At 44.9% G+C, this 26235-nt stretch overlaps 1 protein-coding gene across 1 annotated transcript in view; it reads right to left on the reverse strand.

The window, feature by feature from the left end:
* LOC124596227 (cyclic nucleotide-gated cation channel alpha-3) overlaps positions 1–26235 on the reverse strand; it is a 1106485-nt gene that overhangs the window by 183746 nt on the left and 896504 nt on the right. Inside the window, 1 exon segment of the mRNA XM_047135285.1 lies at positions 15122–15262. Within this exon segment, the coding sequence (XP_046991241.1) occupies positions 15122–15262 (141 nt within the window).

The following is a 26235-nucleotide window of genomic DNA, read 5'->3' on the forward strand; positions in this document are numbered from 1 at the left end:
TGACCTCACATCAAAACCACCCATAACAGGAAAGTTACTGGATCTATGCATAGGTACAATGTTGCTGTTTTTAGAGGGCAATTCCTTGGCAACATAATTTAGCGCTTTTAACGTCATTAACGTTGCTCACTAGTATCTCAGAATTAGTAATATCTCTGACTGATAAAGTGAAAGACTAAGTTTATTTACGTATTCTATTAAATTAACACTTATTTCGAGCCCTGAGGCGACAGTCTTCCATTACTGCAGGCTTTACGTTTCATAAAAAATTAAAACAAATTCTAAACTCTTGAAAATAAAAGAGAATCTGCACAACTACAGTTTCACGCGTCATGTGTGTTATTAGGTGACTCCTAGAAAAAATATGTGTAAAATGCGTTCTACGGGAAACTGCAACTTTGATTCTGCCATCGGTTCAGTGTACATGATGGTAGAACGTTTTTAGAAGTTTGGTGGGCTCTTACATTTCCGCTGAGCCGTGCACCTATTCAGCAGAGTACAAAGAGGGCGCCTGCTCGTACGCCTTAGTTATGAGTAGAGTCTAGAATACGAGGGAAAATCAAGTTAAAGGCGGTTAATTAAACTTTTTTCTGATATTATGTTTGTGTGTTCGAAGTAAACTTGTAAGCATTCGCGTGGTAAGTCTGTAATGGTATAACTGTTCGGTCTAGCAGAAGCAGTTTGTGAAGCGACAGCAGAAGTAAAGTTTCAAAATTCTAATTATTTTATACCATTATTATTTTTAATATCTGATATTATAATGTCGTAGAAGCAATACTGGATAATGAACGCAAATGCGTTATGTCGAGTGGAAGTTTGGTTTTTGATAGTAACTCGCTATCAGCTGAAGTTTTTTGGTAAGATGTTACTAAGAAAACGGTCGCAAGAATTGAATAATAACCTGAACTGACGAATAAACGGGGGGAGTTCAATAAATAAATGCAACTGAGTGCACTGACTCAACAATAACAAACCTTAACCTCACTAATATTCTTGTGTGTTAGTTGTATTGCTTCAGTGAATGCCTCTGTTCGCAGAGGTATCAGAACACTGAAGATACATACAATTGCACGGCATTACTATTACAAATGTTTACAAACCACCCAAAACAACATGGCCCGATTTTGTCCTACACACAGCAGAACATCCTGCAATTTACATAGGAGACTTCAATGGTCACCATGAACTTTGAAAGTACTCTCAAATTGATGAAAATGGGAGCATGCTTGCAGAATGGATCGAAGAGAATAATCTTCATCTAGTGTTTGATGCCAAAGATCAAGGCACTTTCAGGTCAGCTGCTTGGGACAAGGATTCAAATCCTGACTTATGCTTTGTTAGCTGCAACGAAACTGGCTTTCCCATCAACACCACAAGGAAAGTGATAGATGCCTTTCCTCATAGCCAACACAGACCTGTAATAATACAAATTGGTTGCACTGTTCCTGTCATACGATCAACTCCGCATGCTCGATGGAATTTCCAGAAAGCCGACTGGATGAAGTTTTCAACGGAACTAGATAAGACCATTCGATGGATACCTCCATCACATAATAACTATCAACACTTCATTGGTGCAGTAACAGCAACAGCTAAAAAGTGTATGCCAAGAGGATACCGAAAAGAATATGTTCCAGGATGGAATGAGGAAAGTGAAACACTGTACCAATACTTCCAGCAAAGTGGTGACCCAGAGATAGCTACGGAACTATTGTCCAGCTTGGACATGTCTCTGAGGCAGAAATGGACAGAAACAGTCAAAACTATGGACTTTACCCACTCGAGCAGGAAAGCATGGAGTCTTCTGAGAAAACTGGGAGAAAGTGCACCAGCATGCAGAAAAAATTCCGAAGTAACACCAGACCAAATTGCTTCCCACATCATTACTACCTCAAGAGTGCCTCCTTACAAGAAACATACAAGACATATCAGACGACAGCTTCGTGACCTGAAAAAGAAGGCATCTCCCTCATCTGAGTATACCCATCCGTTCACAGTTTCAGACATTGACTCTGGACTGAAGGACCTAAAACCTCTTAAGGCACCTGTATTCGATGGTATCCACCCAGAATTCCTGATCCATATGGGAGGAAAAGCTAAGAAATGGCTGGCAGAATTCTTCACTGACATCCTGCTGACTGGGCAACTTCCATCTGAGTTTAAATAGGTGAAGATAATATCTGTTCTGAAACCTGGCAAACCCAGCAACAAGGTATAAAACTATCGCCCGATTTCCCTACTCAGCTGCTGCTACAAGCTTTTTGAAAGGCTAATATATAACAGAATAAGTAGCGCTATCTTAGAGAACATTCCAGTTGATCAGGCAGGCTTCAGACCAGGGCGTAGCTGCTGCGACCAAGTATTGTCTCTCACATCCTTCATAGAGTCAGGATACCAAATGAAGCAGAAAACATCTGTGGCATTTGTTGATCTAACTGCCGCCTTCGACACTGCGTGGAGGGAAGGCCTTATCTACAAATTTCTCCGCATCATACCCTGCAGAACAATGGCTCGACTGATTAACAGCATGCTAAGTGATCGGAAGTTCCAGGTAATCACTGGAAGCAACATAAGTAAGGAGAGGAAGCTGAACAATGGATTGCCTCAAGGATCAGTTCTCTCACCCTTACTGTTGAACCTATATATACACTCCTGGAAATTGAAATAAGAACACCGTGAATTCATTGTCCCAGGAAGGGGAAACTTTATTGACACATTCCTGGGGTCAGATACATCACATGATCACACTGACAGAACCACAGGCACATAGACACAGGCAACAGAGCATGCACAATGTCGGCACTAGTACAGTGTATATCCACCTTTCGCAGCAATGCAGGCTGCTATTCTCCCATGGAGACGATCGTAGAGATGCTGGATGTAGTCCTGTGGAACGGCTTGCCATGCCATTTCCACCTGGCGCCTCAGTTGGACCAGCGTTCGTGCTGGACGTGCAGACCGCGTGAGACGTCGCTTCATCCAGTCCCAAACATGCTCAATGGGGGACAGATCCGGAGATCCTGCTGGCCAGGGTAGTTGACTTACACCTTCTAGAGCACGTTGGGTGGCACGGGATACATGCGGACGTGCATTGTCCTGTTGGAACAGCAAGTTCCCTTGCCGGTCTAGGAATGGTAGAACGATGGGTTCGATGACGGTTTGGATGTACCGTGCACTATTCAGTGTCCCCTCGACGATCACCAGTGGTGTACGGCCAGTGTAGGAGATCGCTCCCCACACCATGATGCCGGGTGTTGGCCCTGTGTGCCTCGGTCGTATGCAGTCCTGATTGTGGCGCTCACCTGAACGGCGCCAAACACGCATACGACCATCATTGGCACCAAGGCAGAAGCGACTCTCATCGCTGAAGACGACACGTCTCCATTCGTCCCTCCATTCACGCCTGTCGCGACACCACTGGAGGCGGGCTGCACGATGTTGGCGCGTGAGCGGAAGACGGCCTAACGGTGTGCGGGACCGTAGCCCAGCTTCATGGAGACGGTTGCGAATGGTCCTCGCCGATACCCCAGGAGCAACAGTGTCCCTAATTTGCTGGGAAGTGGCGGTGCGGTCCCCTACGGCACTGCGTAGGATCCTACGGTCTTGGCGTGCATCCGTGCGTCGCTGCGGTCTGGTCCCAGGTCGACGGGCACGAGCACCTTCTGCCGACCACTGGCGACAACATCGATGTACTGTGGAGACCTCACGCCCCACGTGTTGAGCAATTCGGCGGTACGTCCACCCGGCCTCCCGCATGCCCACTATACGCCCTCGCTCAAAGTCCGTCAACTGCACATACGGTTCACGTCCACGCTGTCGCGGCAGCTACCAGTGTTAAAGACTGCGATGGAGCTCCGTATGCCACGGCAAACTGGCTGACACTGACGGCGGCGGTGCACAAATGCTGCGCAGCTAGCGCCATTCGACGGCCAACACCGCGGTTCTTGGTGTGTCCGCTGTGCCGTGCATGTGATCATTGCTTGTACAGCCCTCTCGCAGTGTCCGGAGCAAGTATGGTGGGTCTGACACACCGGTGTCAATGTGTTCTTTTTTCCATTTCCAGGAGTGTATATCTGATCTACCTGACACTTCGTTCAGAAAATACTGCTATGCCGATGACCTGGCTCTAGCCGTCAAACACCAGGAAATGAAGACAACAGAAGAGATTTTAGCCAATGACCTGTCTGCATTAGATAATTACTTCAAAATTTGGAGACTCCAACCCAGTGTGAGTAAAACAGAAGTGTGTTGCATCCATCTAAATAACCAGTTGGCGAACGTAAAACTGGAGGTAAGTTTCAGAGGCAGAATTCTTCGTCACAATTGGAACCCAAAATATCTTGGTGTCATCCTGGATCGTACACTATGCTTCAAACAACACCTTCTTAACTTAGCTCAAAAGCTGAGGACTCGAAACAACATCCTCCATAAGCTATGCGGAACTACCTGGGGATCTTCAGCAACCACCCTGCGAACTTCAGCTCTGGGCTTGGTATACTCAAGTGCTGAGTAGTGTGCACCTGTTTGGATGAATAGTCATCACACAAGGCTTGTTGATACCCAGCTGAATACGACAATGCGCATAATATCTGGCACAATCAGATCTACTCGAGTTTATTGGCTTCCACTGTTAACCGGTATAATGCCTCCTGATATACGCAGATGTACTGCCCTTATGAGAGAATTCCACAAGATCTCCAGGAATTCTAACCTACCCGTGCATAGCGACCTGCCACTTTTAAATCGCAAGAGACTGAAATCACGTCATCCAACTCTGTGCGATGCTGCTGACATGGTTGCTAAGAATTTCAAACCTCTTGAAGAATGGAAAGGTCGGTGGGAAGCAGTGACAGATGTGCACCTGCATAACATCTTCTCAGGTGCTAAACTTCCAAGTGGATTCGTCTTACCACGCAAGACCTGGTCTACTCTCAACAGAATCCGTACCAGCCATGGGCGATGCAGGGATGCTCTCTTGAAGTGGAAGAAGCTGCCTGATCCAGCTTGTGACTACGGGGCTCCATACCAGACTGTTCACCACATTGTCAGTGAATGCAGGATTCGAGCCTATCACGGCGCCAAAGAGGACTTCCTGCTGTCAACTCCAGATGCAGAGCGCTGGATTGAAGGACTGGATATTCAGTTGTAAAGACTAACTTAAGTTTCTTGTGTATCAATATGTACATATGTATATGTAATTTCATGATATGTCTGTATTAGCCATACGCTAAATAAATAAACTGAAGAAGAAATGAAGGAATCGACTTTTTTTCTGAACACTGACTAAAATTGCGGAGATTATTAGTACAATGAAGTTGTAAAACGGTACCGCTGTCTCAATGAAAGACAAATTTACGAGTGAATAAAATACTTTAAAAGTGGGCGAGGACCGTCTGCCACAAAGAGCGTACGAGTAGGCCGTATAATATGAAAGCTCCACTGCTGATCCATCACTCCCTTAAACGTCAAATAGTCAACAGTGACCCATACTGAGAGCTTCATCGGTCCGAAATCGTACTAATTGTTTTCTCCGAGTCTCATTTTGAAGTATTAGTTCGGGAACCCACTCAAAGTGTAAATGGTTGAGAAAACACACTTGACTTCTCAGCAGCAAATAATCCCCAGAAAACAGGGAGCATTCTCACGGATGCAGGGATTAGTGATCACAAGGTTTTTTAATCCCCAGAAAACAGGGAGCATTCTCACGGATGCAGGGATTAGTGATCACAAGGTTTTTAAGACGAGACTGAATACCTTAATACCCAAACCGACCAAAAATAAACGCAAACTGTATCTACTTAGAAAGGTAGGTGAAAATTCCTTGAGCCTTCCTGAGAGACAGCCTCCGTTCTTTCTGACTATGTAAGGGTGAACCAGATGTGGATTAAAAAATTCAAAGAACTAGTATCGGCAGCAGTGGAAAGATTCAAAATTAATAAATAAAAGACAGAACTGACTCCTCATAATGCACAAAACATGTCAGAACACTATTACAGAAGCAACGGAAAAAGCACACCAAACTTCAAGAAATGCAAAATTCCCAATATTGGCGGAGTTTTACATAGCTCGAAATTTAGTTCGAACTTAAGTGCGTTATGCTTTCATAGTTTCCCATAATTAAGTACTGTCTCCAAATCTGTCAGAAAATTCGATGAAATTCTGCTCGTATGTAAAGTACTCCAGCGGAAGGGCACAATCAACAGCTACACTGAGCGACAGGGACGGTAATGTCGGCGGGGACAGTGCCACTAAAGCGGAGTGGAGTCACTAAATACGATTTTCCGAAATTCGTTCACCAAAGAAGATGAAGTGAACATTTCAGAATTCAAATCAAGAACAGCTGCCAACATGATAAACTTTGAAGTCGATATGCTCGGTGTAGTGAAGCAACTTACGGCAACCAATAAAAGCAAGTGCTACGGGTCAGATTAAGTGTCAGTGAGATTCCTTTAAGAGTAAGCTGATATAATAGCCCTGTTCTTAACAAACATATACAACGGCTCGCTCGGCGAAAGATCCGTACTTAGATACTGGACAGCTGCACAGATCACTAGAATACTTAAGAATGGAAGCAGGAGTAATCTGATGAATTTCAGACCCGTATCACTGATGTAGATTCACAAAAGGATTTTGGAATATAGTCGGTTTAGGACATCATGAATTATTTCGAGGGAAACGATATCCTGATACACAGTCACCACAGATTCACATGAGTCGTTATTGCCAAACACAATTAGGCCTTTATCCTCAGGCGGTAATGAGTGCTACTGACAGTGCATCTGAAACTGATTCCATATATCTTGATTTCGGAAAGGCTTTAGATACCGTTCGTCACAAGCGGGCTCTAACCAAATTCCGTGCCTGTGAAGTATCATCTCAGTTGCGACACTCGATTCGTGAATTTTTTTCTCAGAAAGATCAGAGTTCACAGTAAATGACGGAAAGTCATCGAACAAAACGTTAGTGATACCGGAAATTCCTCAAGGAAGTGCTGTAGGCCCTCTGCTGTTTCTATTGTGTACAAATGATTCAGGAGACAATCTGAGCTGAGATGATGCTGTTATTTACCGTGTAATAAAATCATTAGAAGATCGAAACCAATTGCAAAATGATTCACACAGGATATATGTATTGCTCAACAACTGTCAGTTGACCCCAAATAATGTGAGATGATCTTCATGACTACCAAAAGAAGGCTGTTGAATTTGGGTTACACGATAAATCACACAAATCTAAAGGCTGTCAGTTCAGCTAAATGGCTAGGAATTACAATTACGAACAATTTAAAGTGGAACGATCTAATAGACGATGCTATGGGGAAAGCAATCCAAAGACGAAGTTTTATTGTCAGAACACTCTGCTAGAGAGAGACTGCCTGTGCTACGGTTGTCCCTCGTCTGCTGGAATACTGCTCCGCGGCATGGGAACCTTACCAGATAAGATAGACGGAGGACATCGAAAAAGCTCAAAGAGGGACAGCACTAAGTGTACCAAGGGCGTTTTCCGTTGAGGCGAGATGTTTCCAACTTTCTCATCTGAATGCAAAATATTTTTTGATGCCCATCTAAATAAGAAGAAATGGTCATTGTAATAAAATAAGGAAAATCCGAGCTCCCACGGAAATATCGAAGGGTTCGTTTTCCCTGCGCACTGTTCTGGAGTAGAACGGTAGAGAAGTGGAAGTGATTCGATGAACCCTGTCCAAGAACTTAAGGGTAAATTACAGAGAAGTCATGTAGATGTACTACGAGATCTAAAACACATATCAGAAAAGAGTAGGAAGCTTTCAAAAGGTTTCATTTCGCTTGAGAATAGTTTTCAACCCCATAGAGCTGGGAAAACAATCCTCTGCATTCAAAATCTTGAATTTGAGTTGTTGGCAAGCGGGCATGTACCGGGGGCAACGGGAAGGGACCACCTCCCCCTCCCCCCACCTCTCAGGGAAAGGAAAAGCCTTAATGTAGTCAGGTATGATATGAAAGTGGGTATTTCGCACCCTTTTAATAAAGTCTGAACTGGAACTTTTTTGTGGTTACTGAAAAGTTGCAATTCATATCCGAAAATATTAAAAATACTCCGCATATCCCTAGGCCCAGAACCTACCCCCCCCCCTCTCACAAACTATTGTATTTGTGTCCTTGACGGATGGAGCTCCCACCGTACAGTTGCGACGTTACCCCGAGTGATTTTCACCTTTTTAGTCCGATGGTGGAGCGCCAGCGTGAGTCCATGGTTTCGTTAGATGACGATCTTTCTAAGACGATGCAAGAAGAGTTGTGACAGTTTTTATTTTATTTAAACCTCCAGTTCCACAGGACCAAATCGAGATCGCAATCTCTGCTCAGCCGGTTCATGAGAAGTTAACTATTATTTTAAAAACTCGCACTAACACTATCCAGACGACGAGTTTCTTAGTATACATTGATCGGTCAGGACATTATGACCACCTACATAACAGTCGGTATGTCCACCTTTGGCACGGATAGTAGCAGCGACACGTCGTGCTATGGAAGCAATGAGGCCTTGGTTAGTTCGCTGGAGGGAGTTCACATCACACCTGCAGGCACAAATTTGGGGAGGGGTTTCATGAGCTCTGACATCATGTTCAATCACAACCCAGATGTGTTCGATCGGGTTCAGACCTGGCGAATTAGGGGGTCGGCTCATTAACTGTAACTCGCCACTGTGTTTTAGAACCACTCCATCACACTCCTGGCCTTGTGTTATGGGGCATTATCTTGTTGAAAAATGCCACTGTCGTCGGAAAACATGATGGGCATGAAGCGTTGTACGTGCTCTGCAACCGGTGTATGATACTCGTTGCCCGTCATGGTGCCTTACGCGAGCTCCACTGGATTCATGGATGCTCACGTGAATGTTTCCTAAAGCATAATGGAGCCGCCGCCATATAGCTGTTAAGGTGCTGCTCACCTGGAAGACGTTGGGATTCGCGGCCTCCCATCGGCATGATGACGAAGAAATTGGGAATCATCAAACCATGTGACACTTTGTCACTGCGCCAACGTGCAGTGCCGATGGTCACGTGTCTGTTTCAGTCGTAGTTGCCGATATCGTGGCGTTGACATTGCCACATGCATGAGTCGTCGGCTGTGCAGGCCCATCGTTTGGAGTAATAGGTGCACTGTGTTCGGACACACTTGTACGCTGCCCGGTGTTAAAGTATGATGTTAGTTCCGCCACAGTTCGCCACCCGCCCGGCTTTTATCAGTCTGCCCAACGAACGACGTCTGACATCTGTAATGAAGAGTGGCCGCCCAACCTCACGACGCTGGACGTGATTTCGCCTTGATTCGCCATGTTTTGATGACACTCACCACAGCACTCCTCGAACATTTGACAACGCGTGTATTATCGAAACGCTTGTGCCGAACTTCCGGGCCATCACAGTCTGCCTCTACATCTACATCTACATCTGCATCTATATACATAATCCGCAATCCACCATACGGTGCGTGGCGAAGGGTACCTCGTACCACAACTAGCATCTTCTCTCCCTGTTCCACTCCCAAACAGAACGAGGGAAAAATGACTGCCTATATGCCTCTGTACGAGCCCTAATCTCTCTTATCTTATCTTTGTGGTCTTTCTGCGAAATATAAGTTGGCGGCAGTAAAATTGTACTCCAGTCAGCCTCAAATGCTGGTTCTCTAGATTTCCTAAGTAGCGATTCACACAGGAACGCCTCCTTTCCTGTAGAGATTTCCACCCGAGTTCCTGAAGCACTTCCGGAATATTCCAGAATTTGAAACACGAACAGCTGCTAGCATGAGTTTCTTAGAAGTAGATACCTTAGGGATTGCGAAGCAACTCAAATCGCTTGATACGGGCAAGTCTTCAGGTCCAGATTGTATACCGATTAACTCCCTACTTAGCAATCATATACGACTGCTCGCTGACCGATAGATCTGTACCTACAGATTGGAAAATTGCGCAGGTCGCACCAGTGTTTAAGATGGATAGTAGGAGTAATCCATCGAACTACAGACCTATATCATTGACGTCGGTTTGTAGTAGGGTTTTGGAGCATATACTGTTTTCAAACATTATGAATCACCTCGAAGGGAACGATCTATTGATACGTCATCAGCATGGTTTCAGAAAACATCGTTCTTGTGCAACGCAGCTAGCTCTTTATTCGCACGAAGCATTGGTCGCTATCGACAGGGGATCTCAGGTTGATTCCGTGTTTCTGGATTTCCGGAAGGCTTTTGACACCGTTCCTCACAAGCGACTTCTAATCAAGCTGCGGGCCTATGGGGTATCGTCTCAGTTGTGCGACTGGATTCGTGATTTCCTGTCAGGAAGGTCGCAGTTCGTAGTAATAGACGGCAAATCATCGAGTAAAACTGAAGTGATATCAGGTGTTCCCCAGGGAAGCGTCCTGGGACCTCTGCTGTTCCTGATCTATATAAATGACCTGGGTGACAATCTGAGCAGTTCTCTTAGGTTGTTCGCAGATGATGCTGTAATTTACCGTTTAGTAAGGTCATCCGAAGACCAGTATCAGTTGCAAAGCGATTTAGAAAAGATTGCTGTATGGTGTGGCAGGTGGCAGCTGACGCTAAATAACGAAAAGTGTGAGGTGATCCACATGAGTTCCAAAAGAAATCCGTTGGAATTTGATTACTCGATAAATAGTACAATTCTCAATGCTGTCAATTCAACTAAGTACCTGGATGTAAAAATTACGAACATCTTCAGTTGTAAAGACCACATAGATAATATTGTGGGGAAGGCGAGCCAAAGGTTGCGTTTCATTGGAAGGACACTAAGAAGATGCAACAAGTCCACTAAAGAGACAGCTTACACTACACTCGTTCGTCCTCTGTTAGAATATTGCTGCGTGGTGTGGGATCCTTACCAGGTGGGACTGACGGAGGACATCGAAAGGGTGCAAAAAAGGGCAGCTCGTTTTGTATTATCACGTAATAGGGGAGAGAGTGTAGCAGATACGATACGCGAGTTGGGATGGAAGTCATTAAAGCAAAGACGTTTTTCGTCGCGGCGAGATCTATTTACGAAATTTCAGTCACCAACTTTCTCTTCCGAATGCGGAAATATTTTGTTGAGCCCAACCTACATAGGCAGGAATGATCAAAATAAAATAAGAGAAATCAGAGCTCGAACAGAAAGGTTTAGGTGTTCATTTTTCCCGCGCGCTGTTCGGGAGTGGAATGGTAGGGAGATAGTATGATTGTGGTTCTATGAACCCTCTGCCAAGCACTTAAATGTGAATTGCAGAGTAATCATGTAGATGTAGATGTAGAACACTCGCGTGATGATCAAACCTACCAGTAACAAATCTAGCAGTCCGCCTCTGCATTGCTTCTATGTCCTCCCTCAATCCGACCTGATAGGGATCCCAAACGCTTGAACAGTACTCAAGAATAGGTCGTATTAGTGTTTTATAAGCGGTCTCCTTTACAGATGAACCACATCTTCCCAAAATTCTACCAATGAACCGAAGACGACTATCCGGCTTCCCCACAACTGCCATTACATGCTTGTCCCACTTAATATCGCTCTGCAATGTTACGCCCAAATATTTAATCGACGTGACTGTGTCAAGCGCTACACTACTAATGGAGTATCCAAACATTACGTGATTCTTTTTCCTATTCATCTGCATTAATTTACAATTATCTATATTTAGAGTTAGCTGCCATTCTTTACACCAATCACAAATCCTGTCCAAGTCATCTTCTATACTCCTACACTCAACGACGACACCTTTCCCTACACCACAGCATCATCAGCAAACAGCCGCACATTGCTATCCACCCTATCCGAAAGATCATTTATGTAGATAGAAAACAACAGCGGACCTACCACACTTCCCTGGGGCACTCCTGATGATACCCTCACCTCCGATGAACACTCACCATCGAGGTCAACGTACTGGGTTCTATTACTTAATAAGTAATCGAGGTACTCACATATTTGGGAAGCAATCCTATATGCTCGTACCTTAGTCAGGAGTCTGCAGTGGGGCACCGAGTCAAACACTTTCCGGAAGTCTAGGAACATGGTATCCGTCTGATCCTTCATCCATGGTTCGCAAGACATGTGAAAAAAGGACGAGTTGCGTTTCGCCGGAGCGATGCTTTCTAAAGCCGTGCTGATGCATAGACAGCAACTTCTCTGTCTCAAGCAAATTCATTATATTCGAACTGAGAATACGTTCGAGAATCCTGCAACATACTGATGTCAAGGATATTGGTCTGTAATTTTGAGGATCCGTCCTTCCACCCTTCTTATATACAGGCGTCACCTGCGCTTGTTTCCAGTCAAACTCAGATAGATTGCGCGCTTTCCCCGTTCTGCACATGGAGAGTGCGCTCACTGATATTACATGCACCGTGCGTGTGCTTGACTAGCACTCACTCGTCACGAGGTGACGCTGCGATCGCCTGGACGGTTGTGTGTCAATAGTTGGCAGGTGGTCATAACGTTCTAGCTGGTCAGTGTATGTTATCATAATTAAGAATAAAACACAGGAATTTGCTTAAAATTTCCCACGATCTCCCTGACAGAACAGAGGAATGATAAATAAGAAAATTCTTCCTATTAGGGGTCTGGAGTGCGAATATTATCCCTAAGATTGATTATTTCTTGTGGTAGCTTACTGGAAATGAGTGCTATGGAATATTGTCACGAAGCTTCTTCCAGGACAGAATTATACCCGGGCCGGTGAAACATGTCACTCGACAGCTCGCGAGTGGTTGGCTACACTGCGATTGCGAGGTTGCAATAGCTGCCACCGCACACTCCCACAACTCCGAAGTACGTTTCGTAAATGTAAGCTACAATCAACGTTTATACGTAAGTGCAACAAAGTACGTTTTTCTAACAATGGAGAGAACGACGACGGAGACCAAGCGTTTGATAGGATATTAAATCGGGAAATAAAAACACCTGAAGTTAATGACAATATCTATGAAAAAATGGTTGAAATGGCTCTGAACACTATGGCACTTAACTTATGAGGTCATCAGTCCCCTAGAACGTAGAACTACTTAAACCTAACTAACCTAAGGACATCCATGCCCGAGGCAGGATTCGAACTTGCGACCCTAGCGGTCGCGCGGTTCCAGACTGTAGCGCCCAGAACCGCTCGGCCACACTGGCCGGCATCTATGAAAAGTAGTCCAAGTTTTTACAGTAATAGGTGCATGTAAAACGTAGTATAATAATGCAAATCTAAGCATACCAAATAACACGCTATCCGCGCTCATAGGAAGAAATAAAGCGAAACATACATAGCCTACCCGATTGCAGAGAGAAAAAGAATTAATTCTGTTTACATTGACACTCACCAATTTACGATGTCAATGGCGCAATTCCATCCAGTTCTCCTTCACTGTCATCGGTATCGGCGCCAGAACCGTTGTCTTCGTCGTCATCATCATCATCGTTAAGAGAAATCATTAACTGTTCGTTTTCATTTATAATGCCAGCTATAGTCTGTGCTTCTCTTATCAAATTTAGCTACATGGTCTACTATTTTCCTCCATGAGGCAGCGTCTACCGTAGCAAGACCTTCACGTAGCAGTCTTTCCACTTATGTTATAGTAAAAGTCTTGTTGTTACTTCTAATGTACGCCTTGACTTCACTCCAAACCACTTCAATTGGATTAAAATGACAGTGATAAGGCGGTAGCCTAATTACCAAGTGAGCCTGTTCGCTTGCAATTTCATCTACAACGTATTTAGGCATCAGAGGCTTATTTTGTTTCACGAGCGAGTATTACAGCAGTTTCGTCATGCTCATGTCCGCAGCAGTGTCTCTCGCCTGCAACCACTGCACCATAGTTTCTCTACGGTCACTGGTGGTGGGAGCTTTATCACGGAATGGTACGGTGCATTGTCCATCACAAAAACGTTCGGAACACTAAACTGGAGCAACACATTTTTAAACCACTGCAGAAACCGTGGGTTGTCCATATCCTCATGATAGTCACCGGTTTTGTCGATCGATAAACTAGAAGTCCTTCAGGCACAAAGCCGTTTGAAGATCCTGTATGGGCTACAATTATTCGTGATCCTCTTCCTGTTGGCTGATGACCGATGCTATTCGGAGTATCATCTGTCCAGCATTTCTCAACTGATTCTCCAGCGTTGACCCAGGTTTCGTCTAACCATATGACTGAGTGTGTGTCCTTTCCTAGAATTTTACGTAAGAAAATGATACGAGCTGTAACGACATGAGCTTTTTCTAGTAACAGTTTTCGTCCATCTAACGTTTTAAAACGGAGGCCAATACTTTTTAATATCATCTTAAGTGACTTTTTTCCCCCAGAGAAAAGTTCACTTTCTTTAAAAGAAATTAGCAACTTCGCTATTGTGGGGTATTCTTTCCTTTTATAGTATCCGTATATGTGCCGACGAATTGCGTCGGATTGGAAAGAATCAGTATCTGTAATAAGACGAGGTTGCTTCTTTTTCTTGCCGAGTTTTCGAGGTACGCTCTAAAACTTTATCGGCAGGAATAGACGCATGCCCATGAACAGAAACAAATTCTTTTTCTTGCTCGTAAAACTCACACGTCCCCCGTAGCAATTCCAAAGCCTGACTAATGGCACTCCACGGCGCAACGGATTGTCGCCTGGTGAACGACATCGTTTTGGAGACATTGTTTAACAAACAAAAATCGTAGTCGTGGAGGTAACACAGCACAACAGCTGGCGTTCGCGCACTAGCATACAATGTTTACACGGTAGCCGGCAACCTGGTAGCGTCGACGCCGGAGCCTGCTTTGTTCGGTGCTGTTATTGGTTCAGTAGACGTGGCACGTCCCGTTCCTCACTTGTTTGTTAGTTATACTACCAACTCTACGGCACTTGGGGAGTGACCTTGAAGTGACATGTTTCAGCGGACCGAGTATAGGAAGCGCATCAAGAGATGTACTACATGAATAGATGTTGCGGGACAGAATGTGCAGGAATGACATTAGCTGCAATGCTGTTTAGCCAATTCAAAATGTTATGTAAAAAAAGTCTTTGCTTTCTGAATTGGACTCCTACACGGGTTTCGACGGCTTGCTGTAGTTAGCGCGGGGCGTTCGCAGGAACGTAGCTGAGCAGCGCGAGCGTCGCCTTACCTGGCAGGCAGCTGACCGCCTTCTCCTCGTCGGAGCACTTCTGCGTCAGCCACAGGTAGTCGAACCACTTGATCACCTTCACCTGCAGGTGGCTCGGCACCCGCCGCATGCGCATGTACGTCTTCACCCCGTCCAGTTTCGCTGCGAAAACACAAACGTTCATCGTAAGAGCTCCTGTTAGTGCAAGTGAAACTACACTACTGGCTATTAAAATTGCTACGTCACAAAGATGACGTGCTACAGACGCGAATTTTAACCGACAGGAAGAAGATGCTGAGATATGCAAATTATTAGCTTTTCAGAGCATTCACAAAAGGTTGGCGCCGGTGGCGACACCTACAACGTGCTGACATGAGGAAAGTTTCCAAGCGATTTCTCATACACAGACAGCAGTTGACCGGCGTTGCCTGGTGAAACGTTCTTGTGATGCCTCGTGTAAGCAGGAGAAATGCGTGCCATTACGTTTCCAACTTTGATAAAGGTCGGATTGTAGCCTATCACGATTGCGGTTAATCGTATCGCGACATTGCTGCTCTCGTTGATCGAGATCCAGTGACTGTTAGCAGAATATGGAATCGGTGGGTTCAGGGGGGTAATCCGGAAAGTCGTGATGGATCCCAACGGCCTCGTGTCAGTAGCACTAGAATTGTCAGGCATCTTATCCGAATGGCTGTAACGGATCGTGCAGCCACGTCTCGATCCCTGAGTCAACAGATGGGGACGTTTGCAAGACAACAACCATCTACACGAACAGTTCGACGACGTTTGCAGCAGCATGGACTATCAGCTCGGGGACCGTGGCTGCGGTTACCCTTGACGCTGCATCACAGACAGCAGTGCCGCCGATGGTGTACACAACGACGAACCTTGGTGCACGAATGGCAAAACGTCATTTTTTCGGATGAATCCAGGTTCTGTTTACAGCATGATGATGGTCGCATCCGTGTTTGGCGACATAGCGGTGAACGCACATTGGAAGCGTGTATTCGTCATCAGCATACTGGCGTATCACCCGGCGTGATGGTATGGGGTGCCATTGGTTACACATCTCGGTCACCTCTCGTTCGCATTGACGGCACTTTGAACAGTGGACGTTACATTTCAGGTGTGTTACGACCTGTGGCTCTACACTTCATTCGATCCCTGCGAAACCCTACATTTCAGCAGGATAATGCACGACCGCATGTCCTGTAGGGGACTTTCTGGATACAGAAAATGTTCGACTGCTGCCCTGGCCAGCAAATTCTCCAGATCTCTCACCAATTGAAAACATCTGGTCAATGGTGGCCGAGCAACTGGCTCGTCACAATACGCCAGTCACTACTCTTAATGAACTGTGGTATCGTGTTGAAGCTGCTTGGGCAGCTGTACCTGTACACGCCATCCAAGCTATGTTTGACTCAGTGCCCAGGCTTAGCAAGGTCGTTATTACGGCCAGAGGTGGTTGTTCGGATACTGATTTCTCAGGATCTATGTACCAAACTGCTATGTGGAAATGTAATCACATGTCAGTTCTAGTATAATATATTTGTCCAATGAATACCCGTTTATCGTCTGCATTTCTTCTTGGTGTAGCAATTGTAATGGCCAGTAGTGTACATAGCCCAAGTGAAACTGTATAAATGGACACAAAAACTTGAGCACCAGTCCTAGTTCATTTAGTCTCGGGGAGATGCACGATTAAATATTTAAAAGTGGATGTTCAGATCAAAAGAATAAAGTGGCGTACTGCAGGAAAGAATCGCAGTGGTGACAAAAATTAAGCTTAATTGAAAATGAGAACATTTAACGTACATCAGAAACATTACATGAAAGAGAAAGTGTACGCAGATAGTGTTTGACGTGCAACCATAACCACAGCTTATAATTCAATCGGTGAAGTGGAAAAGCGATCATGTCCCAGAAAGTAAATTTTTCAGGGGACACAAGAACTTAATTTACTACACAATGGGTTTAAGCATGATTTCGTGGTGTTGTTATTTAGCAATTGGTCGAAAGAGTAACAGTATACACCGTTACATCACACTTTAGCCATTAAGAATGGTCAGTATTCCAGTTTTAGTGTACTGGATGTGACCCTATTCTTAACTGGTGGTGTTGATGAAGCAACTACCGTTCCGGTTGCAGTGAGAGGATTGCGTTACGAAAGTTTATATTATTCATATTCATTACATCAATAAAAAAAATGTGGTATGACCATATAGGTTTTATTCATCATGTACCTAAAATACAATCACAATCAGAATACGAGTACAAAGCAGACAATGGGGGTATGCTTCATCTTTATCTTGTCCTTGTTTCACTGACCGTTAGCAGATACTGTTATAACATGGTTTTCTTCTTGCCAGCCATGTATTGTAGAGTTTTCCTTACATCGTCTATGTTCTTTTTTTGTTGGAACAGGTCCACCATATTCTTGTCTATCTTGATATGGCTCTTTCCCTAATTCATCACACATCTAATGAGGTCTTCTGTTGATTGGATATGACCTTTTGTTACACAAAACTATGTGTCCATATATAAAGAAATGTTATCGCCGGTAAACGTAAATCTCTGTACAGGGTGAGGCATCTAAGTCATAACACCCCTTGTATCTCCCCAACCGTAATAGATACAAAGATGCCGTTTGGACAGTGAATTGCAGGGACAGGGGCTACTTGAATACATCACATTTCATGTTTGTGCTATTTTTTATTACAGAGATATGAGGCCATCTTTGGTTTCTTTAAATGGAAATCTATGTTAAATTTTAGCGTAACGTGATAGGCTTGAAAAGATGGTTTCTAATAAGTGTATATTGTAATATTTAGGCGAATAGTTTTTGAGACACAGATATGTTTCCGTAGCGTATTCGTCCTTCGAAGCCGCGTTGTACAATGCGACCTTTCCTGTTGTGTAGAGTACATGGTAAACGTCGCGAGTCCGTCTTTACACAAACACGCCAATTTACCTGACAATAGTAATTTATACTGCGATATTTTGCAGAAAAATTAACTGACGATGTCGCGAAAATATTATTCAGTTACTTGACAACTGAAATACCAAAACAGTAGATAACATACAGTATTGAAATACTAAAACATGTTAATACATTTTAAGTAACAGAAATGCAAATGTAAATGAGGATGCCCTTATTGGTCCCATTATTTCCTACGTATCTGCTTTTTATTTGAAAATATTTACTATTCATCACAATACGAAGCAAATACACACAAACATGCAAAATGCATACTGTACATGATACAAATCTTTACTGAAGCATGTGCCCCAAATGCTTCCCCTCTGCTGCAATGCAAATTTGTAGTCGCCGTTCCAATGAGTTGTGAACGGCTGCGAGGGTGTCACGTGAGATATCAGCTCACGCTTCGATGATACGTTGCTTCATACCGTCTGACGTAGTTGGTATTTGAGCATACACTTTACGTTTGATTGCTCCCCACAGCAAAAAAAACCAAGAGGGGTCAAATCAGGAGACCGGGCTGGCCACTTCACTTCAGCACGTCGTCTTATCCAAGAATCCGGGAACTTTTCATTTAACAGCTCTGTAGCCACACGGGAAGAGTCAGCAGGACAGCCGTCTTGTTGGAACCACGTGTACTGACGCGTAGGTAACGGTACCTCTTCCAGCAAACTGGGCAGAACGTTTCGCAGGAACTGTGCATAGTTACTGCCATTCAGTATACCCAGAATGACGTACGGCCCCACAAAGACATTTCCGACGATGCCACACCACACGTTAACACTCCATGGTTGCTGATGGTGTACCTGTCGAAGCCAATGAGGGTTCTCTATTGTCCAGTAATGCATATTAAGCAAATTAACATTACCGTGGTTGGTGAAAGTCTCTTCATCAGTAAAAAGCACCCAATGAAGAAACGTTGGATCATCTTGTAGGCGCTGCAAAGCAAACCGGCAAAATTCGTGGCGCCGTTCGAAATCCACAACGGAGAGCGCTTGATGTAGTGAGAGGTGAAACGGGTGAAATCTATGCCAGTGCAGTATGCGTAGAACACATCTCTGACTTATACCACAGTCCGAGGCGGTACGTCGCGACGAAACAGTAGGGTCGTTATACGCCAACGCCGAAAGCTCTCTTCATGTACCTCGCCAGTTGCAGTTTTCTGCCTTGTCTTCTGTATGGCGTTCCATGATCCCGATTCAAGCAGTTTCTTTGCAAATACGTGCAAGAAGCTGGCGCGTCCTCATTCACTGAATGACTCATCATTGCCCAGCCCAAACCGCTATGGACAGAAACTTGAAATTTAGAACAGGTGTGGATCCTATACTGTAGACATCGTTTAAGGAGGGATTATTCGAAATTTCAAGGCTAAGGGGGGGAAATAGGTGATGAAGGCAATTTTGAAGTTAGACCTATGAAAATTGGTATTTGGTTTCCCGACCAGAAAAAAACAAATATGTGATTCAGCATTTTTGGAAACTCAATACTATGTGATAAAATAGAGGACTAAATCTTTTTTTTTATATCATTGTTAAAGAACTACTGAAGTATTTTTATCTATGAACATCTGTATTTGACTTCTCGGTTACATGAGAATTTTTATGAGAATATTTTATTATGAAAGCATTTTTAAAGCAAAATCTATGAAAATTTAAATTTGGATTCTGAGTTAAAAAATAAAAAAATACCTGTTTCACTATGTTTGGAAATTCAGCACCTTTGTGAATGAAACGGAGGATGAAAGTTTTGCTGGAAATATTTCACTGTGCAAACATTTTGGAAGTTAATGGTATGAAAATTTGTATTCGGCTTCTCTGTTAGAAATAAAGCATAAGCATAACATTTTTTTTGGAAATTGAATCCCTAAGGGGTTGATAGAGTTTTATGAGAATACTTCATTGCGAAGGCATTTTGAAAATTGAAGTTTGGCTTCTAGAAAAGCATAAATACTTGTTTCACTGTTTTTGGAAATTCAGCCCTTAAGGAGTGTAATAGAGGATGAAAATTTTTAAGAAAATATTTCATTATATAAAAAAAAATTTTAAGCTAAATTAATGAAAACTGGTATTTTACTTCCTGGTGAGACACAAAGAAATATATTTGTGAGGGGATGAAAGTTGCTATGTAAATATCTCCACAAGAACGCAAAAGACACGGTTAACAAAAACTTTGGACTCCAGCTACCAGAATCGCTTTCAGGTCTGAAGTACATTCGGATAAAACCTTGCTTGCATGACCTTAATCAGCGTCAAAAGCTTAGGAGGTGTTGCAAATAGTGAACAACATAAAATTCGATTAAATAAAAACAGAAATAAATCTCTGGATGCCGTACCGTCACGCGAGCGAAGCAGCGGACGCTAAGCTAGTTGAAAAATAAGCCCCCTTTTCTAAATCAGCGATTCAATTAAGTTTACGAATTCCAAAACTAAATATTTCGGCTGTATGGCGATTCAAATACGCGTCCGGCCATCCCGATTTAAGTTTTCCGTGATTTCCCTAAATCGATCCAGGAAAATGTCGGGATGGTTCCTTTAAAAGAGCACAGCCGACTACCTTCCTCATCCATAACAAAGTAATCCGAGCTTGTGCTCCTTCATTTGAAACAGAAGACAGGCATTAAAAATTAACTAAACGGAAAAATGCCTCCCACAATGACAGAAAAATCGACAAAGACTACGCTGCTGTTCGCTGGTGAGAAGAAAGCATGTGGCAGGAGTGTGAGAGAAAGAGTCTAGGGTTGCACCGTGAAGTGCCCTAGAGAAGAAAACTACTTACCGTTCTAAGTACATCTTCACGAATGCAATTACACCAGCATTGTTAATGTGACTGACTTGATGAGAGCTAAGAGACGTGAATACACTGTGTCACCTTTTCAGCTCACTAATAACAAGAACCCATGGTCTAGGGGCGCAGTCGCCCTTAGGTAGGCTAGCGGCACGGACGTCTTGTTTATGTCCTCGCCGCGCAGCTCACTCGCTGAGTGGTTTACGTGGTTTTGCAGTCTTAAAGCGCTGTATTTCCTTAGAAAGAGAATCGCTTATGCCCACAGAAAATCGCCACTGAAGATTAGCTTTTCACCCGAATATGCTCGACCAAAAGCACTTGAAATCGAACAGTTTATCAGAGAATAAGTGAAGATTGATTGCAACGATTTTGTTGGCATCCACCTGTCTCTAGTGAGCAGTGTGGTATTTGTGGAATTGGTTAACAAAGGAGTGTGTGACAGAATTCTACGTGCAACTCGAAGTAAATTTCCGTCACTCCTTTGTTTTTAGGTCACTGCGACAGTATTATTCTTGGCAGCTACTTAAATTGTGTGTTATCCCAGAAGGACCAACATTCTCATTTCACCACATGCCAGGAACCCAAGCCGCTCGTGCATCAACTGAACCTCACCGACACTTGGGACCTCGTGCATGGTGATCGACCTGGATATACGTATGTCACGAGTCATTCAGCAAGTCGTCTTGAGCGTGTCTATGTTTCCCAAGCAATGGTAACTGCCATGCTTTACGCTGAGTTGTGGCCTACGGACTTCTCCGACCTGGACTCGCATTCGGAAGGACGACGGTTCAATCCCGCGTCCAGCCATCCTGATTTAGGTTTTCCGTGATTTCCCTAAATCTCTCCAGGCAAATGCCGGGATGGTTCCTTTGAAAGGGCACGGCCGACTTCCTTCCCCATCCTTCCCTAATCCGATGAGACCGATGACCTCGCTGTTTGGTCTCTTCCCCCAAACAACCAACCAACTTCTCCGACCATATTACCTACCTTCGGACTGTTTCCCTCCAAAGGCAGAAGATGTGGCGAGGTCAAGGATTCAGAATGCAGGTAGGTCGTAAGGAAGATGTGGAACAAATATGTGGGACGCTTTCCAGCATATCCTTTCGTGGTGCCTCGACTGTACCAAGCCTGCTTTGCGTCGTTCGATGCTAAATTACGGTCGCGACAAAATACTGTGGCAACCACATACCCTGGAACATTCGGAGAAAGCTGGCAGCGCCCTCGACATGCCAGATGATCGCCGATTGACGTGCCAGAATTATATTGCAGACGCCTTTGTGAATCACTACAAGCAGTTGTATGCAGCAGATAACCAGAACATCGTGGTAGTGACTGATGGTCTCCGTTCGTTGACAGGAACCTTTGATGGAGCTGCTGCGGAGATTCTCACAACGACGATTACGGTTGATGACTTCGCTGATCCTCTTCATAAGGGTGCGGCGTACAAAGCCCCTGGTTCTGACGGCTTTCCGCTGGATTTTTACCGCCCATTCCAAGACATCATGGTTTCACGCTGGACTGCGATGTATGAAGAACTGATGAACCCTGTACTTCCCGTTCCATCTGAGTTCATAGAAGGCTTCCTTATCCCGGTCCGCAAGGGGTGTCCGCTGTCGAGGATCCTTTTGCCGTCGCCCTTGAGCCATTGTTACGTGTTTTGAGGAGCAGGTTGACATGGATAACAATTAGGGGGCATACTTTCATCTGCCGTGCGTATGCAGATGACGTGGTGATCTTAGTTGTATCAGGGGATGAAGTGCGAGAGGCACTGGAATGGATCAACCAGTACGGGACATCTGTGGGAAGCCGTGTGAACCTGACGAAATTTGGTGCTATGTCTCTTGGTAGAAGTCTTCCAATAGGGAGTGTAACTCCATTGCCATTAGTCGACAAGCTCAAATGTTCGTGGATCACCTTCACGCGTGATATACAGCGCACGGCCTCATTTAACTATAAACGCCAGCTTGAAGCTATCCTCACGAGCGTTCGTGACAACCTCTTGAGAGCAATGGAAATGTTACAACGGATGGATTTTGTTAACACTACCCATTTAGCACAGATTTTACCGATGACAAAGGCAATGAGACACAGACTGCAGGCGGCGTTCGGCTACTTTGTAAGGCGATTCTTATCTTCAAAGTCCGCTACGACACACTGACCCTCTCTCCCGGAGACGGCGGCCTCCGCCATGCTTATTTCGTGAGACATTTGGCCCAGTCTCTATCAATGGACCACCCTGTATAGTCGCGAACGTTCTGGCTGTCTCTTACATATTCAAACGTGCTTGGACATCCGTCATCCACTAGGAGGGGAACCACTGGTGGATTCGTTCCCACGATACAAAGGTGGAAGCCTTGCAAGTTCTTATAGAGAATTACAAACTGAAAATTTAATATTGGTTAATGTCTCGCATACACTCACACAAGTACTCTCTTTCACTCACCCTAAGGCAAAACATAAATATCTACTTGAAATTCTTAAAGTTATTACTACAGTAAAATTATGAAAGGTTTTCTAAAATGAGAACTTTCCAAATTTGAATCTAAACACTGAAGGTGGTTCAAATGGCTCTGAGCACTATGGGACTTAACTTCTGAGGTCATCAGTCCCCTAGAACTTAGAACTACTTAAACCCAACTAACCTAAGGACATCACACACATCCATGCCCGAGGCAGGATTCGAACCTGCGACCGTAGCGGTCCCGCGGTTCCAAACTGTAGCGCCTAGAACCACTCGGCCACTCCAGCCGGCAACACTGAAGGTGTTATCATATCTTTTCAAATAGTCACAGTTGGTGAACTATTAACATATATATATATATATATATATATATATATATATATATATATATATATATATATATATAGTTTTTTAATTGTCCGATAATTACGTTTTCAATTGACTTTTTTTTGTAACTTCCAAATTATGACAGTTATTGCCTTCAGATTGTGACAGATTGTACCTTTACACAACAGAAGGTTATGTACCTAATATGAAGTTCCTCAGGCTATTTCTAGATCAGTTACTAATTTTTATAGTTCCAGAGAATGTAACTACTCTATAAGCACCTCCGCGCTACATTCACACGCTGCAGTCACGCCATATGGTCATGATGCACGTCTGCAGGACACAGTTCGCCCGTTGCAGATCGTATAAGACTCTGACTGCTTACACTGGGGCCCACATACATTCATACAAGAAAGCTTTAATACACAAATTAGCGATCGCGCCATAGCTGCGACGCCTCAAGTGAACTACAGCTAAAAAAATCGCAATCGACAAATAAACCCATAGCAAACGGTACCCACCACAAAAACAAAGACGCTAAGAAATTATGCACCAACCTAATACTTTGCCAAAAGACTCTAAGAACGCTGAACCTCGATTTCTCGAAAAATCCTCAGAAGTGCGTGGTACTAGACCAGATACATCCAAGTTTGTATTATCACTGTCGAGAACGTGAGCAAAATCGACGAGCCCTAGGTTGCAATGAGTGATTGGTGCTTGTTAAAGCCGGCCGGTGTGGCCGAGCGGTTCTAGGCGCTTCAGTTTGGAACCGCGCGACCGCTGCGGTCGCAGGTTCGAATCCTGCCTCGGGCATGGATGTGTGTGATGTCCTTAGGTTAGTTAGGTTTAAGTAGTTCTACGTTCTAGGGGACTGATGACCTCAGATGTTAAGTCCCATAGCGCTCAGAACCATTTTTTGCTTGTTAAACAAATATCGAACGCTCTTGAGCGATGTGTACGCCAGTGTTACGCGGGCTGTGTCGACTTTGGAAGGCCGAATGAACCGGCCACCGTTCGCACTCGCCGGCTGGCTACTGAAATGCGATTGCAGTCAAACAGAGGCGGCTAGCGCGGCTGTCGATTGTCCCGCCTCATCTGGGCGCCGCATTACCTGCTGTTGGGACAGCGACGGCCTTCATTAGTTGCGAGGCTTGTGTGCGCAGGGCTGGCGGGCTGTTTGACAACAGCGCGCAAATAGCGCTGATATGCGACACGGCCGCCGAGCGCCGGCTTAACTAACGAATGGAAATACGCTGCAGCGGCGGCGGTGGCTGGTCCCCTGCTGTGCTTGCGGCATAGCAGCCTCCGTGTTTTACTGTACGGTCTTTACCTGCACAGGTCTGCACACTCAAGCCTGTGCATACGCAGCAGAAACGTGAGCGAAAAATGTAGACAGAATACAGGGCTTGTCAGGAGGAGAGGTACATGCTTTGAGAGGTGAGAGTAGTAAAATATTAAATTAAAATAACTGCCATTAAATGAACAGCAATAAATGTCAATAAGGGGTTATTATCAACTGATAATAAATTGATGTACACTCCTGGAAATTGAAATAAGAACACCGTGAATTCATTGTCCCAGGAAGGGGAAACTTTATTGACACATTCCTGGGGTCAGATACATCACATGATCACACTGACAGAACCACAGGCACATAGACACAGGCAACAGAGCATGCACAATGTCGGCACTAGTACAGTGTATATCCACCTTTCGCAGCAATGCAGGCTGCTATTCTATCATGGAGACGATCGTAGAGATGCTGGATGTAGTCCTGTGGAACGGCTTGTCATGCCATTTCCACCTGGCGCCTCAGTTGGACCAGCGTTCGTGCTGGACGTGCAGACCGCTCAATGGGGGACAGATCCGGAGATCTTGCTGGCCAGGGTAGTTGACTTACACCTTCTAGAGCACGTTGGGTGGCACGGGATACACGCGGACGTGCATTGTCCTGTTGGAACAGCAAGTTCCCTTGCCGGTCTAGGAATGGTAGAACGATGGGTTCGATGACGGTTTGGATGTACCGTGCACTATTCAGTGTCCAATCGACGATCACCAGTGGTGTACGGCCAGTGTAGGAGATCGCTCCCCACACCATGATGCCGGGTGTTGGCCCTGTGTGCCTCGGTCGTATGCAGTCCTGATTGTGGCGCTCACCTGCACGGCGCCAAACACGCATACGACCATCATTGGCACCAAGGCAGAAGCGACTCTCATCGCTGAAGACGACACGTCTCCATTCGTCCCTCCATTCACGCCTGTCGCGACACCACTGGAGGCGGGCTGCACGATGTTGGGGCGTGAGCGGAAGACGGCCTAACGGTGTGCGGGACCGTAGCCCAGCTTCATGGAGACGGTTGCGAATGGTCCTCGCCGATACCCCAGGAGCAACAGTGTCCCTAATTTGCTGGGAAGTGGCGGTGCGGTCCCCTACGGCACTGCGTAGGATCCTACGGTCTTGGCGTGCATCCGTGCGTCGCTGCGGTCCGGTCCCAGGTCGACGGGCACGTGCACCTTCCGCCGACCACTGGCGACAACATCGATGTACTGTGGAGACCTCACGCCCCACGTGTTGAGCAATTC

The sequence above is a fragment of the Schistocerca americana genome, chromosome 2, assembly GCF_021461395.2.
Source record: "Schistocerca americana isolate TAMUIC-IGC-003095 chromosome 2, iqSchAmer2.1, whole genome shotgun sequence".
NCBI lineage: Eukaryota > Metazoa > Arthropoda > Insecta > Orthoptera > Acrididae > Schistocerca > Schistocerca americana.